The following is a 16,173-nucleotide window of genomic DNA, read 5'->3' on the forward strand; positions in this document are numbered from 1 at the left end:
CACACCTGCCACCAATCTGAAGTGAAAACTCGAAAACTATGGTCAATGATAACTCTCATTCACCCAGAAGAGACTGTAGTTTACCACAGCTGTGTATTTTGGAAATCTAGCTGGGATACTGGATACTGGGATCGACAGGATATGTTAATATAGCTGTTGACCCCAGTCAATAGGCGTTTCTGGACAGGATTAACTTTTTCATAGTTCTAAGAACAATTGGAGGACCTTGCCCCTTTTTAGTGTTCGTACTGCAAGAACTGGGAACGATCATAGTTCTTAGAGGGACTCTTTCAGCTCGTACTTCAGAGTAGGTATTCTCCCAGCATAAGACAAACCTTGAGTGAAGCAAGTGTACGTTGATTGGTGAAAAAAAAGTTCAATCAAATCAAAGTTGAGGCAAAAAAAACACATTGCTGCTTATAGGCAGAGTGTGAATTGCACTGGTGGCGATCAGGGAGGACCCCAACCTTCACCGTTTGACCAAAGAATTGCAGGCATCATCGAGGAAATCCTTTTGTCTGGAATTGTTACAGAGACAGAGGGGGGCACTGCAGCTGTACCTCAGAACTGGTTTGGCCAACTTCTGTAACACCAAAGCTATCTACATTATAGGCAAATTCACACAGTATTTAAATAACTCAAGCCAAATGCATGAAGTATTTTTATTATTTATTGTAGTAGTATTTTATTTAGACACAATCTCAAGTGTGGCAGTGACTGGTGGAGGTGAGGGGGGAACCACAGAGTGAGCGCCAGGCCCCAGCGGCGTCTTTGACTGGTGATGATAATAAATATATATAATTAGAGGTCAGCCTATACATTATGCACATTACCACATATCACTGCATTTCATCTGTGTTTTTTCATCTGAGGACTGAGCTTTATTTCGTGATCTCATCATTGGGTGCTAATTCCTGTGTCTGAAATACTTTGTGTGAGCTCAACGCATGGGTGAAAGGATGCTTAGAAATGTGCACCTTTTTCTGCACATAATACCTTATAAACCTTTATAAATGAGGCACCTGGTGTGGCATCCTCTCCACGGGATGGAACCTTTCATTTTGGACACTCCATGTCCAAAACGTACAAAAAACTTTCTCAGAGTAACATTAGTCCGAATGTGGAAGCAACACTATTAAACTGACGTGAGATGAATGTCCTCTTCTCTCTTCAGCTTTGGGGGTGTTTGGGAGGCAGTGCAGCCAGCGTCCCACAGCTCAGACGCCACAAGAGGAACTGGGTTATCCCAACAAGGGCGCTTAAAGAGAACTTTGACTACACGAAAAGTGGCTATGTTGCCAAGGTAAGAAGATCCCCCACATCATGTCATCTCTGTGTTCATACATTATTTGAATATCTCTACCACTGTGTCGGTTGGAAACTACACTTGCGCTGCGCTGTGTATTTTGCACTGGGTGTAAGATAGGGCCCTACGTGATTAGTGTATGAATCATCCATCTCTTTTTGCTTTGAAGGCATGTTTTAGACCAAACTCATAAATCCACACAGAGCTTAGAGGCGAAGGAAAATTGGAATAGCTCCGCCATCGTAAAAAGACAGGATGATGCAGGCAACGGGGATTGGACCCAAACACAGACAGAGGAGGCAGCAGCATGACTTTGATGATTTATTGGTGAGATGAGCTTACATGTAGGTGCAGGCAGGCAGACAGGCAGACAAGCACAGGTAGCTACTCACAGGTAGGTAGCCAAGCAAAACAAAGGTCGTGTAATGAGTGGCTGATGAGGGGAGTGAGAACAGGGGTACATCCCAAGTCTCTTATTTGATATTTCTTTGCTCCTCAATCCTCGCTTGAACCGGAAGTCAGTCAGGTCCGCCATCTTGCAGGCCGTCCCAAAGCTCTTAATTCCTGCTGAGGAGCAAGGAGGGATCTCCGAGGTGCCATGAGCGAGGATACACGAGAGCAGCCTTCCCGGAAGACAAGTGTTACTTTCTTCTGTGCAATGAATCGTTGTAATTCAGACGTGCCTACATTAAGGACTCCAAAGAGAAATTATATTCAATGCAAGAAGATGGGGATCCTAAACATCATGTTTCAATGAAGTTTATTTCATCCACAACCTGTTTTGTTCTGTCATAAATCTGGATCTGCTGGATCGACCAGCGCAGCACTGTAGAATACACTGCTATTCTATGATTAAGGGTAATCAATTTACCCATCCCAAGTCTGGTGTGGACATTAAGGTGAGGGGCAGAATCACCAAACACCAAATATGCGGTTTATCTGTTAAATCTCATGTTATTTGTATTATGTTACATGAGAGTTAAAAACCAGGATCTGTGAACATATTTGGTCTGTTCTATACTATTCTATATATTTTGTTGTCATACCTACATGCAGACTTTGAATCTGAAAGTTTCAGCGATGTTTAGATGACATCATTAACTGATGATGTTTGACTGACGCCATTGATTGTAGTAGATTGTGAAAATGTTTTAAGTGCTTCATTGTTGTTGTGATTGTTATGATCATTCTCAGATCAGGTCGGACTGGGATGAAGGGCAGACCCTGTACTACTCTCTGCTTGGTCACGGGGCCAGTAAAGAACCAGTGAACCTGTTTGTTGTGGAGGAGGCCACTGGACTGGTACATGTCCGAGGCACACTGGACCGAGAGAAGAGGGAAACTTACATTGTGAGGACACAACTCAACGTTACACAACATTACTGCATTTTGACAGCTATAGTCTCTAGTTACTAGTTACTTTAAAGATCAAGGTTTTTATCATTTTAAATAAATAAAACTAAATTAAACTAACAGTATACAAAAAAACATAAATTGCAGCATATACACCATAGTGTATAGCTCAATAATAATAATGATAATCATACTGCTTACTTTTGTTAGTTTTAGTAAATGTTGCTGCTTCCCTTCTTGTATTCTTGTAACATTTTAATGTAGGAGTTTGACTTGTTGTTGAGTATTTTTACTCTAAGTACATTAACTGAAGTATAAATTTGAATATTTTCTTCAGCACTGCTCCTCACCGACATGGAGCCATCAAAATCTATGTATATGACGTGTGTGTGTTTTTATTTCTGTTCAACAGCTGACAGGAGTGGCCAGATTTCATAACGGCAGTGTGGCTGAAGGCAAAATAGACCTGAGGTTTGATGTGGAGGATGAGAACGATAATCCACCTGTTTTTGTCCCTGTGCCTCCAGCTACAGTCATTGAGTCCAGTCCCGCAGGTAAAACATGTTGTTTTCTACCACCAACGCTCAAAAAGGTTGAAACTTTTCCTTTTTTAATTTGGACACTTTATGAGCTTTCCTCTCGCAACACTTGCTGAAAAGACTTTTGTAGCTGAGCTACAGTACCGGTGAAGCTGTGAAAATAGCAAAATCATGAGAATGTTTTTTGATCCAACATCAAATTGTGGGTTGTAATTTTTTTGCAGCATCCAAGAGCCATCAGCTGAGCTCATTGCAAGCTACCTCCTGCCCCCATGTTCCTGCTCAACACTCACTGCTACAATTATTATTATTAGACATACTGTTATTATTATTGCTATTCTTATTATTGCATTTTTATTGTATAAGTATTAATATTATTACCACTACCATTACCATCACTATTAATTTACATCTCTATGTGGAACTTGCACTGTGGTGGGGTGGTGTGTTGCTGGAACAACAACATTGACACATACATAGACACGGCCATCGGCTTCTTCAGCAAATGCAACAATGACGATGTACTGAGGACTCCTGTGCAAACATTCCCAAATCAGAAGCTCTGGGATAATGGGGAAGTCCGTGCCGAACATGAAGAATGGATTGACATCACCTTGTATGCATGCTTTGAGAACAATTTCCCTGCTGAGGAGGTACAAAATGCCCAGCACCCCTGGCGATTGGTATCCAGGGCCGATGTGTACAGATCCTTGACAAGGACTGATCCACGCAAGGCACCTGGACCTGATGGTTTTCAAGGTGAGTGCAGATCAATTGGAGGATCATAGACATTTTCAACCTCTCACTGTTCCAGTCCACCATTGTCCCCCTGCCTGAATGACTACCACCCAGTAGCACCTTCATCATCTCCTCTCTTCCTGACTCACTGGACCCACTGCAGTTTGCATACAGGCCAAACTAGTCAATGGACGATGCCACTGCCCTAGCCCTCTCCCACCTGGACCAGAGGAACACGTATGTGAGAATGCTGCTCATTGACTATAGTTCAGCATTCAGTACCATTGTGCCCTCCAAGCTTGTCATGAAGTTCAGAGACCTGGGACTCAACACAGCCCTATGTGACTGGATTATGAACTTCCTGACAGGCAGACCCCAGGCAGTGCGGATGCATCACCGCCTGGTATGGCAGTTGCACCGCCCTCAACTGTAAGGCTCTAGAGAGGGTGGTGAAAACTGCTCAGTACATTACCAGGAAGGAGCTGGCATCGACAACCTCTGCATCCAGCTGTGAAAGAAGAACGGCAGCAGGGTCATCAGAGACCCAACCACCCCAACCGCAAACTGTTGTGCCTGCTGTGATCCAGCAGCTGGTACCGCAGCATTCATTGCCACATCACCAGGATATCACTTTCCACGTCATTACTTTATACTGCTGTTTTCCCATCCACCATACCTGTCTACAACCTTTTCTCATTACGTATATAAATTTACTACATATCTGCACAACATGTTTACATTACAGTTTCTACTGTACTATACTCTGTTCCATAGCTTATAAATGGACATAAAAATAAAAGTGTAATAAGAGCAAGTCTAAAACAGTATACCAGTGTGTGAGGCTGAACACTTCTTCCACAGCTACTGTACATTATTCTGGCTGTAATACAACAATATACACCTAAAACCAGCACATCACATGAATGAATGGGTACTAGGCCAAATGAAAGCATTTAAAAGTTGGTTCTTGACTTTTAGCACAGAGCAACGCAGGAGCAACAGCATGGAAGGCTGTAAACTTTACAAACCGAGCAGCGTCTCAAGACGACCTAACTACAAAACTAACTGTGATGGAAGAAGAGAAGGGTGATGGAAGTGGAGGGCAACACAACACAGGGCAGCGGCTACAAGTGCCGGCTCTGAGTCGATTCTGAAAATCCTGATTCACGACCAATCCTAATGGCAAGACAGCAGAGCATTACTACAACGTTATCTATTAGTGAAAAAGCAGCTGAATGTTGTCTTCCTCTGTTTCTTTTGTCCAGGGACTTTGGTTGGCATGATAACAGCTACTGATGCAGACAAGGCCAACTGTTCCAATTCAAAGATCGCCTACAGCATCGAGAAGCAGGAGCCCTCCGATGGCAAAGATCTTTTCTACATAGACAGAGACACTGGAACCATCTACGTCAAAGAAAACACCTTAGACAGAGAGGTCAGACAGATAACTATGGTGGAAACATTCTGCTGTAAATCGAGCACAAATTAACTGATTTATATGCCTTACATCAACTATAATACATTTGTAGATGGTTGCCAGCATGATAAACCTGTGTTGGTGCCTCTGTGGTCCACAGACGCAGAGCTCCTACATCTTAACAGTTAAAGGACGTGATATGAACGGAGCTCCTAGAGGCAACTCAGGCACCGGGACCATTCATGTCAAAGTGGTGGACATCAATGATAACATACCCATGCTGGAAAAAGACAAGGTATCAACTCTGTTTCCAAAGAAAATATTCTGATGAAATGAAAACAATGTCGACACAGCCATCCCTAATGGTTCTTTACCCTGTCTACATACTCTGCATGTAGCCTATGTTCACTGTACCTTCTCATCCTGATACTGTCTGTTGTTGATACAGTAGCATGATGGGAAGGTACAGTATGTAGTTACACAACTTTATTCATTGTTCTATGTTCAGGCCAGTTTCTACAGCTCCTGTAATGTGCATAAAGATAGATGTTTAGATTGATACCACTCTCATGATTGTCTGTTAAACATAAAGCCATGAAGTCGAACTATTACTTTAAGCTATTCAAAGTGATAATGGTAAAATTAAAGATATTTCTTGCCTGTGCTGTGCTGGTGTAGTATACAGGTGACATTGTTGAGAGCACAGCCCACGTGGAGGTCATGAGGTTCAGAGCACTGGATGCTGATGAAGAGAAAACTGACAACTGGCTGGCTGTTTTTGATATCGTCTCTGGAAATGAAGATGGGATTTTCAGCATAAACACTGATCCCAAAACCAACGAAGGTGTTCTGATGCTTGAAAAGGTAGGTCTGTCTTTACGGCAGCACCAGCACAGCTGAAATGCCCAAACCCTTCACCTTTTACTGACTATTGATACGATAATTTTAGTTGTAGTTATTAATTTAATTATTAAGTCAGTTCCAAATTGATAGTTCAGTATATCTTATGAGACTAGATTAATCAATCGGCTTTTTCCCCTTATGGGTGGTGACCTGAGCATGAATTTGAAGTTAAATTATATTATTATCATTATTATTATTATTATTATTATTATCAATTATTTCATCATCATCATCCAGGAAATGCGCTGGGCTTTGAAGCTAATTTGACATAGTGGCCAAACCGTGTAATTACAACTTCACTAACAGCCGAATCCTGAGTTATTTTCTCAGGCGAGCCCGAGACCGAGAGGTTGGGAGGCGGGGCTAAAGGAGATGCTAGTAAACTTGCTCTATGGGCCGCACAATGCAGAAGCTATGCTGAAGATATGGGTGATTTTCTACTAAGTCGAACTTTACCATAAAAACAGTGATGAAAACATGGTATGATAATGTATTATATTTGCACAATTTACTTTAGATTCATTTGTTTGTATTAACTGTATATTAGATATTTATAAATGATAATTCCTATCATCTAGTGGATGTAGCTGTGTCAGTTTATGTTCACATACTGGCTATTGGCTAGATCACTCATATTAACATATTTTTCACCACAATCATAGTTAGTAAGTGGAGAATGTAATCCTTCATTTTCAGTAGGTCATGTTAAACAGTGACCTGTGAGAGTAAACTGATGTGGCATCATTCTGTTTTTACTTCCAGCCTGTTGATTTTGAGGAAAATCCTGATATCAAGCTGGGAGTGATAGTATCCAATGTTGCCCCAGCTGTGGGGGATGGAGACAGTGATGGCGGGGGTCAAGGAGGAGGTGGGGATGGAGGAGGAGATGGAGCTGGAGATGGAGCTGGAGATGGAGATGGTGGAGGAGGTGCAGATGTTGGACTTGAAGCAGGGATAGGTGCTGACCTTGCGGCTGGGGGTGGGGCTGGGGCTGGGGCTGGAGCTGGAGCTGGAGCTGGGGCTGGGGCTGGAGCTGGGGCTGGGGCTGGAGCTGGTGGCTCAGCTAAAAAGCCATCCAAGAAAAAGAGGCCAAAAAAAGGCAAACTTTACTCAGTGGACATTAGAGTGCTGAATGTGCCAGAGGGGGTCGCCTTTAAACCCTCAGTGAAGCCCGTCTCTGTTTCTGAGAACCCAGAAGAAAATCCAGGACTGGAGGTGATCGCTGTCTTCCCAGCTACTGACACTGACACTGGAAAGCCTGCAGAAAATGTTCGGTGAGATGAACTCACAGTTGACTTCTATCTCAAAAGCTACATGTGCATGTTTATAAAATAACTCTAACTGGTTAGGATAGAAAATATTCTATATTTTTCTTCTTGTCATCAAATCAATGAAAATAGCTAAACCAACAGTGAAGTATTGTGTGTGTGTGTGTGTGTGTGTGTGTGTGTGTATCAAAGCTGCCTGTCCTGCTGCCCCACATACTCATTAGAGCACATCACTTTAAATAGCAAAAGACTGTACAAGATGTGATTATTGTTTAACTCACTCTATTGTGAATTTCAGCAGTAGAGGAATTCATATTGATGAAAATATGTTCATTTATCTCATAGCCAGTAGATAAATGAAAATATATAATTGCTTTGATTGTTGTAAAGTAAATGTTTCTGCATGCTGTTCCCACAGATATGCTAAAGGGTATGATCCTGACAACTGGCTCATGATCGACCCAGAAACAGCCGAGATTAGACTTCAGAAGACCCCAGACAGAGAGTCCCCGTTCTTGGTTGATGGAATTTACTATGCTAAAATACTGAGTCTGACTGAGGGTAAGCTCTGTTTATGGATAGTTACCACTACTGCTGGTCACACTGTGAATCAACACAAACAATGCAGCTGTATGCAACTTTCAGACACTTTCAGCACATTTTCTAATAGGTCAGGGTGACAAATCAGTGTGAAGATTTGGATTCCACAAGGTTTGTTGTACTTTCTGTTGTGGACTGCTTATGTTTTCCCACAGACATGCCACCTACGATGGTCACAGGAACGATAGCATTGCAGGTGGGAGATGTAAATGATAACTGCCCCTCACTAACCAACGACGTAGAGTACATCTGCTCAGACACCGAAGTCGTTAACGTCACAGCAGTGGATGAGGACGGAGACCCAAACTCAGCCCCTCTCAGCTTCAGCCTTTTGGATGAGGGGAGCCAGGGGGAGTGGAGGGTTGAACCTCTAAATGGTATGATTCCCTTTTTTATCATTACCAGTTTTTGTGAACATTGTTTTTTTATCAAAAGCCTCTACAAATGCTTTAACCTCTAATTACCGTCAGGAGGCAATAGTGATTGGTTTTAATAGTGGTTAGATTACAATTTCATTTAAAGCCTTTGAAGTGTGGCAAGCAGGAATTTCCAGTCAAATGCTTTATCAGCATGCAGGGAGAATATAATTGTATCTGACTGATGAGTGATGAGTGATGCATTAGATTGAAATGTCTGCGTGTGTTGCTGGACGAATGCCTGCCTTTGATAAAGCCGGTCTGATCAGGTCAGGTCACGTTCTTCATTGTTGCCACATGATTAAACTTTTTCTAAAAATCCACCAGTTTTTTCTGCACTGCAATGGCAAGACATCTCTCTTTCTTGTTTGCTCTTAGATACCAGTGCATCTCTCAGGGCTTTGAGACCGCTGTGGCCTGGTCACTACAAGGTTGCCTTCATCATCCGGGACCAGCAGGGCCTCGCCTGCCCAGAACCCCAGTATCTGGACTTACATGTGTGCTCCTGTGAGGAAGGAGAGACCTGCAGAGCAGCAGGTTTAGACGGTCGTGCAGCTTTTCTCAAGGAATCCTCCTCCACATTTGGAGGACTCGGAGTTGGGGCAATGATCCTGGGACTGATACTGCTTAGTGAGTATGAGTTGTGTTAGTATAACTCAGAAGTGATGCCTAAAATACACTTATATGATCTAGGACTGTGGTTCAACTAAAATCTCTAACTACATGATACTAATACTGACACTATACACTATATTTTTTGTAACCTATACTGTATATGTGAAGTGTGATTTGCTTTCTGTTGTGGTTGTGTTTTTCAGTCTTAGGTTTCTTACTGTTGACCTGCACATATGGAGGAGTGTCGGGGACCTTCTCTGAACTTCCTTTTGATACCAGAGAACACTTGATTGTCTATCGTACAGAGGGCCTGGGAGTGGACAAGGTAATATATACAGCGTGAAGCAGACTGTATTCAGAAGTGCTGACTGAAGCAAACAGTGCTAAAAAATGTGATGTGATGGTGAAGTTTGGTATTTTGGTGAACAATATGTCATGTACACTTCAATCATTCCAACCACAAGAATGGTTATGATAATACTGGATAATACTGTTTTTTACTGCAGTTATGCTTCACTCATCAGTGTGTGTACCATGACAAACAAGATTGTCTTTACAAAACTGCCTAACTGCCTAAAAATCAACATTTAAATCATCTGAATTAGTACTGAATAGTTTGTAAAATGTGTTCATTAGTTATAATGTTAAACAACTGAAAAGTCAACTGAACAACAAAAAACAAACTTAAAATTAAGTTCAGTCAACATCTGTTGAGGTGACACGAGCTTCTAGTTAAACTTGACTTCCATTAATGCTAATTTTTCCACTTTTAAAGCAGTTTCGAGTCTGAGGCCCCATGCACTACGCTCTCTAATCATTCCAGCTTTTACTGAAATGTTAGCCCCCTTCAGGATCAGCACTGATCGCTGAAGTATCTGTTGTAATTATGGCCATAGGACTATTTTAATTTTCATACTAAGCATATATGGCCTTAAAATACTAAAGTACTTCAAAATGGCTCTGAATGCAGCTTAATCAGTGACCTCTATGATTTGAACATTTCTGTATATTGATATTGGGGTTTATTTCCTATAAGGCAGCAGTAATCGGGTTAGTGTATCCGTCTGTATACAGATGTTATGCCAGTAAATGTTGAAGCATACATACAGGACATATACAACCTAAGGTTTTGTCTAAGTGCAAGTGGTCACATATATCTGATGTGAAAATTTTGCAGCAGCTCAAGTTAATGTTTTTTACACTTTCAGTGTTTATTAGTTTGTTTCTTTTATCTATGTAGCACACAGTGAGACAATAACAGTGCTTTGGTCGCTGTTTTGTGAATTTACATATTAGACTCATTATGTTTCTGACAATTTCACTTAGAAAATGGAATAATTTCTGCCCCCACAGCAGCTCTGCTTGTTTATGCCTAAATGTGCAGGTGACCTTTCATTACCTACTTACAACCTCAAATGCCTCTTTTGCTTCAGGATGTCCCTCTTCCCAGCTCTCCAGTTCAGATGACACTTGCTGCCATAGCTGCTGTACAGGCCAGCAACGTAGCTTCCAACACCAAAGCAAACAGCACAACAGCCTCCTTCATGGCTCTTAACATGGGCACTGCCAACAACGCTTACAAGTCCAGGTGCTGGGCCGACAGCAGGATCCAGCAGACCAGCTTTGGAGAATCCAGGGAGAGCTGGAGAGAGGTGGAGGAACAACTGATACAGTGTGAAGGCATGGATGGCATTGCCCTCTCTGATGTCTTTCTGCATCAATACTACTCACAGGTGAGGGACCGTGAGACAGTTTAGGTAATAATTTCACTGTTCTCTGTCATTTTCTTTTCCAAATATATTTGGATAATCTTCTTGTGTTTCAGGGATGTTGCCATGTTTCCAAGTCTCAACAATTAACTCGCTGGTGTCCTGACGAATAGAAACGATGGCCAAAACTAAAAAAAATGGAATAGTCTTATAGACCACAGGATGAGCATGTGAAATGTGTTTCAAATAGCATAGCATGACCAGTACATGTAGCCCCGTAAAAACAAAATAAAACAGCTAAACTATCATGAGGTCGTCAGCCTCTTGTTTGGGTTAGATCAAGTTGGCTTGATTTTGTTGAGCGGTAGCTTGGCCCCCCTCGTTTTGAGGGAGTAGCAAGGGGTGTGTGGTTTAATTCCTTTTAAATTCAATTCAATTTTATTCATCCAAATCATAACGTTAGTTTTCATATAAAGTAATCCTTCCGGGGGGAAATTTGCAAAAATAGACCAAGTTCACTGCCATGACCCGGATACAGAGCAGGTCTAGACCATTCTCTATATAATGATATTTACAGAGACCCAACAGGCAAGGAAAAAGTTCCTTTCAACAGGTAGAAGTGCTAACTAAAGGTACAACTTCTTTAAACAGCCTAGTTGGGATGGGGTCTAAGAGACATGTTGATGGCTTAGATAAAGAAATCATTGAAGTTAGTTGGTGAAGGTTGATGGGAGAAAAGCATGGTTTAACCACGTCCTGGATGTAGGATGTGCCTGAGGTGCTGTGAACGTGCAGTGCAGTATGCGGAGGACCGGCGTGGTGTGGGAGAACTTGGATAGGTTGAAGACCAATACAATACACTGACTGTTTTAAACTAGGTCATGTTATTGTGACTGTTAATACTGTTTTAAGATGTTGCCATCGTCACATTACGTAGAGTTAGTAAGTAGAGTTAATCATTACTGAATTTTTATTTGTGTTAATGTTGATCTCTGTGCAGAAGGCGAGCTCTGCAGCAGAGCAGCAGGCAGCAAGGGATTGTCTGCTGGAGTATGACTACGAGGGCCAGGGCTCCTCTGCGGGCTCAGTGGGCTGCTGCAGCCATCTGGAGTCTGACAACGACTTGCAGTTCCTCCTTGACCTCGGGCCAAAGTTCAAGACCCTGGCTGAGATCTGTTCTCCTCCAAGACCGCCTCAAAGTATTGTCATCCCAGAGGTGGATAAAGATTACCACATTGCTGGGACCTCATTGGAGACTAAACCACCCAGCATCCATGGCAAGAGCCCAGAGCGTAACCAAAACGTCAGCATCAGCCAGTCATCCACCGGTGTCATGGGCTTTAACAGAACATGCACCAGCACCAACACCATGGCTCGGTCACCTCATGTTAGTCCTGTGACCACAGCCATGCTGCCCTCTCCTGGTCACATGCTTCTACTACAGCAGCCTGTCTACTACACCACCACACCAGTGTTGCAGCCAATGTCCTACATAGTCCAACCACAGTTTCAGAGCACAGTGCTGCTGGGTGAAGCTCCTGTCCCCAACATGCAGGGCGTGATTCAGCACGTCGGAAACACTGCCGGGACTTTAACTCTCGGTAGAACAAGACGTCACAAAGTGGTAGTGGAGAACCAGAGATTGGTGACGTGGCCGAGGTCTTTTGGCCCAGGAGAGGTGTTGTATGTCAGGGCGAGTGGTCATAGGACCAAGTCAGCAGGCGGAGCTAGGACAGAGCAGTGTAATATAGGGACGCTGATAGGTAGACACATCAGTGTGGGAACAGCAGGGTCTGAAGAGGGGCAGCCACTGTTCACACAGAGAGGAGACAAGAGAAGAACTAGGTCGACCGCATCAGCAGAGACAGGTTTCATGTATTAGAACACGGGACAAAATACCTTCTCATGTATCAAAAGATTGCTTTATTTAACTTTTGTACTGACACAGGAACATACAAATAATGTAAGATGATGTATTTTTTATAGAATCTAAGACAGCTTTTTAGCTGTCAGTCCATCGGTCCACCACTTTGGTCCAGATCGAAATGTCTCAATCGGATGGATTGTCATGAAATTTTATACAAACATTGATGGTCCTCAGAATTTGGTGATCTCTAACTCTCCCTCTGGGGATGGGTGCTATTTGTCCACATCTATTAGAGGGACTGCCACAAAAATTGGTTTATACATTTATTTGTAATTTGTCCAGTACTTTGGTTTACAGCCACATTCCTCTCAGTCTCAGCTGTACTTTACGTTTAGTGCAAATTAGCAAATGCTAGCAAGTGCCAGTTGATTTATCTAACACTAGATGGCACTACAAAGCTACTGTAGTTCATGAACCTGGACGCATGTGCTGCAGAGTAATAATCTCAAACACTAGATGACAGCAGAATGAAGCTTTTCTCATATTGGAATACTGTTACTGATTAGCATGGATTAATGCATCCCATTATAAGGAGGACATAATATAATGATAACACATTGGAAACATTTTGCTGTTTAAAAGCTTATTGTTTATTGTCACTTTAGAGCTTACATTGTCTGGTGGAGGGCAAATACTGATAATAACACATCATGACCGATGTATGAGTGTGTTGTAGGATAGATATGGGCTGTGTGCTGTTTATATGGGTTTAACGATTTCATGAAATAAGATTTATAATAGCTGTGCAATTATTTCTGAAGCTCATTCGTTCGTCGGTGTTGATTTAACTCAGAGATGATTTTTTGAGGCTATGACTGGTGGCGCTGTTGTGGAAATATTCTGTTTCAGTCAGTGTTGGTGAGGGTTTCTGATGAACTCTTCCTGTGTTTGGTTCAAAAGTGTCTCTCTGCCACTTCACATAACGTTTTTGCAGTGTTTCTCACAGCAGCTCTGGCATAAACTACTAACTCATATTCCACGTACTATTATAATATGTAACTTGTGCAGATGCCTTGTTCTACAGCCTTTTTACAACCAAAATGTCAATAATTGCTATCAACATGGAATCACTGACCTGTTTTGTAAAATGCTCATTTTTATTTGTATGGTTATGTTGTAGAAGAAACACTCCATTTAAAGGGAAAATGTGCTACGTTGCATGTGGATGTCCACTCAGTGTTGATGGTAAATGTAGTCAATTGAAGCAATACATTCCTCAGTGTGTGCTATACTGACAGAGAAAGCTGAGTTCTCCTGCACTGCACAAACTGGAAAAGTAAAAGTAAGCTGGAATGCAGTATCACTCCCTTTCATGTATTGAAACCAGCTCTGATCATAAATCAAATCTAATCTGGTTTCAGTTGTCACAAACACACAGACCTGTCTAGAGTCATAAGCATCCCATGAGTCTGTACCAGGAAATAACAATGGCTCATTCAAACCAATGAACCTATCCACCACAGAATGGATGGATATGTTTTGTTCCCCTTTCTAATTAAATTCCTGCAGTCACCCTCCAGCAGGAGTGATGTGTGTGTGTGTGTGTGTGTGTGTGTGTGCATAAGGTGGATGCAGATATCTCTAACGCCGCAGAGAAAAGAAGATAAAAAGTAAGCAGAGTAATGATACATTCAATAGAAATTTAAAAAAGCAAACATTTTTGAAATCATTGTTACATTGAATTAGAGACACCGCTGAATCTGATTGAATGCCTCCTTTAAGCGATGAAGTAAAGGAAATGTGACTACAGTGTTCCACACATCATTATGCATATTACGATCCACAGTAACCTGCGAGGCGAGAACGCAACTCCGGGAAAGAAACGCTGGGGAAGATAAAAAGTTAGTACAGATGGAGAGGGAGAGGAGCTCAGTGCATCATGGGTAGTCCCCCGGCAGTCTAGGCCTATAGCAGCATAACTAGGGGCTGGTCCAAGGCAAGCCTGAGCCTGCCTTGGATAGGCTTTATTAAAAAGGAAGGTTTTAAGCCTACAAAATAGAGAGTGTGTGATTTAACACGTTACAGTGGTTTATTTTACGAGGAGACCTGGACTCAGACCTGGACACAGTACACACCATCTCCTCACCCTCAAACATCTCCAAAGGCAACCAATACCTATTTCCATCTTTGTATTGTTGAGAAAGATCACAACATGTAGGCAGGAAAATCCACATAGCCTACCTGATCACAGAAAACTGTCATCTCCTGTTGTTTACAGCTAGCGAACTTGAAAAACAAGGGTTATAAATGACTTGTCAATCCCTTTGAGAATCTGAGCTTTAGTCTTGACTCAGTGTCTGAAGTGCCACTTGAACTCAGCTCTTGACCTCCAAATGACAGGTATAACCAGAGGTACGAGATGTATTACTAACCAGGGTTAAGTTAGTGTAAGTTAGTAGTGTACGTAGCTTGATGCATATGTGTAGTTAAGCATTCGATCTGTACATGGACAATAAAAAATAAAGGCAAGACAACATCAAAACACAATGTTTGTTTCCTTGCCTTGAGGAAAGTATCAACATGGGTTTTTAAGACATGAAGTAACTATTGATTAATGCTGAAAAATCATCAGTATTAGCGTTTAGCTTATTCACAGTTTTACATTTAGAATGAACAGTACTTTATTTTTTATATATTTTCGTAATGAAATAAAGTTTTCTGTCTGAAAACCTGTATGTGTATCAGCAGCTATGAATCTTCCCCCTATAGCTCTGAAATACAAGAATACAAAAGCTTTTCAAAGAGTCAAATATTTTTAAAAGAACCCGTCCTGCACTGGAGTCATAAAGTAACAGATGTTTTTCAGTAATGATGCAGGTGAAGAATCCGAGGAAGTCTGAAGTCATGAACTGTGCTAAACAGCATTTTCACAGGTTTTCACTGTCACTCTGCGAGTTTGTTGAGAAGGTGAATTTTTAACATATTTAGCCTTAGCCTTATTTAGTGCCTTAGATTCTCCTCTTTAATTGTCCCAATTGTGACAAAACCCCTTCAGACACCTTTAATAGTATTTCAGATATTTCATACAATTTAAAGTGTTATATTTGACCGCTTCTAAGACTTTTTAGGACCTGCATGTCTTTTGTGATAACATTAACAACATGACATTCATTCAGTCAATCCTTCCACTGAGGAATAGGAGCACTTTTTTTTTACAGGTGTGTTGAATTCATATTATAATAAAACAACCGCATCAAAAAGCAGTTATACTGTAAATAACCATTACAGAAATGGAAACAATAAAAACATCAGTTGTAAGTATGAATACAAAGCATCAGGGCATTAATCCTCACTAAAATATGTAGAATTAAGATGAATCATTATTGATGAGGTCTCTGTTGTACATGTTGCCATGAATACAGAGCAGCTGCTCTGAAATCAG

General features: G+C 41.6%; 1 protein-coding gene across 1 annotated transcript; it reads left to right on the forward strand.

Annotated features, from left to right (window-relative positions):
• The first annotated feature begins 1,150 nt into the window (after positions 1–1,150).
• Positions 1,151–12,746, forward strand: LOC139287698 (desmoglein-2.1-like). The gene is made up of 17 exons (XM_070908861.1): positions 1,151–1,303; positions 2,501–2,656; positions 3,072–3,213; positions 3,679–3,957; positions 4,100–4,173; positions 4,305–4,446; positions 5,202–5,371; positions 5,514–5,648; positions 6,032–6,217; positions 7,019–7,100; positions 7,215–7,530; positions 7,943–8,085; positions 8,280–8,501; positions 8,919–9,170; positions 9,359–9,480; positions 10,589–10,888; positions 11,865–12,746. The coding sequence occupies exons 1-17, from the start codon at positions 1,151–1,153 to the stop codon at positions 12,744–12,746; spliced, it is 3,756 nt and encodes a 1,251-aa protein (XP_070764962.1).
• The last annotated feature ends 3,427 nt before the right edge of the window (positions 12,747–16,173 follow it).

Source organism: Enoplosus armatus, chromosome 7 (assembly GCF_043641665.1).
Source record: "Enoplosus armatus isolate fEnoArm2 chromosome 7, fEnoArm2.hap1, whole genome shotgun sequence".
Classification (NCBI taxonomy): Eukaryota; Metazoa; Chordata; class Actinopteri; order Centrarchiformes; family Enoplosidae; genus Enoplosus; species Enoplosus armatus.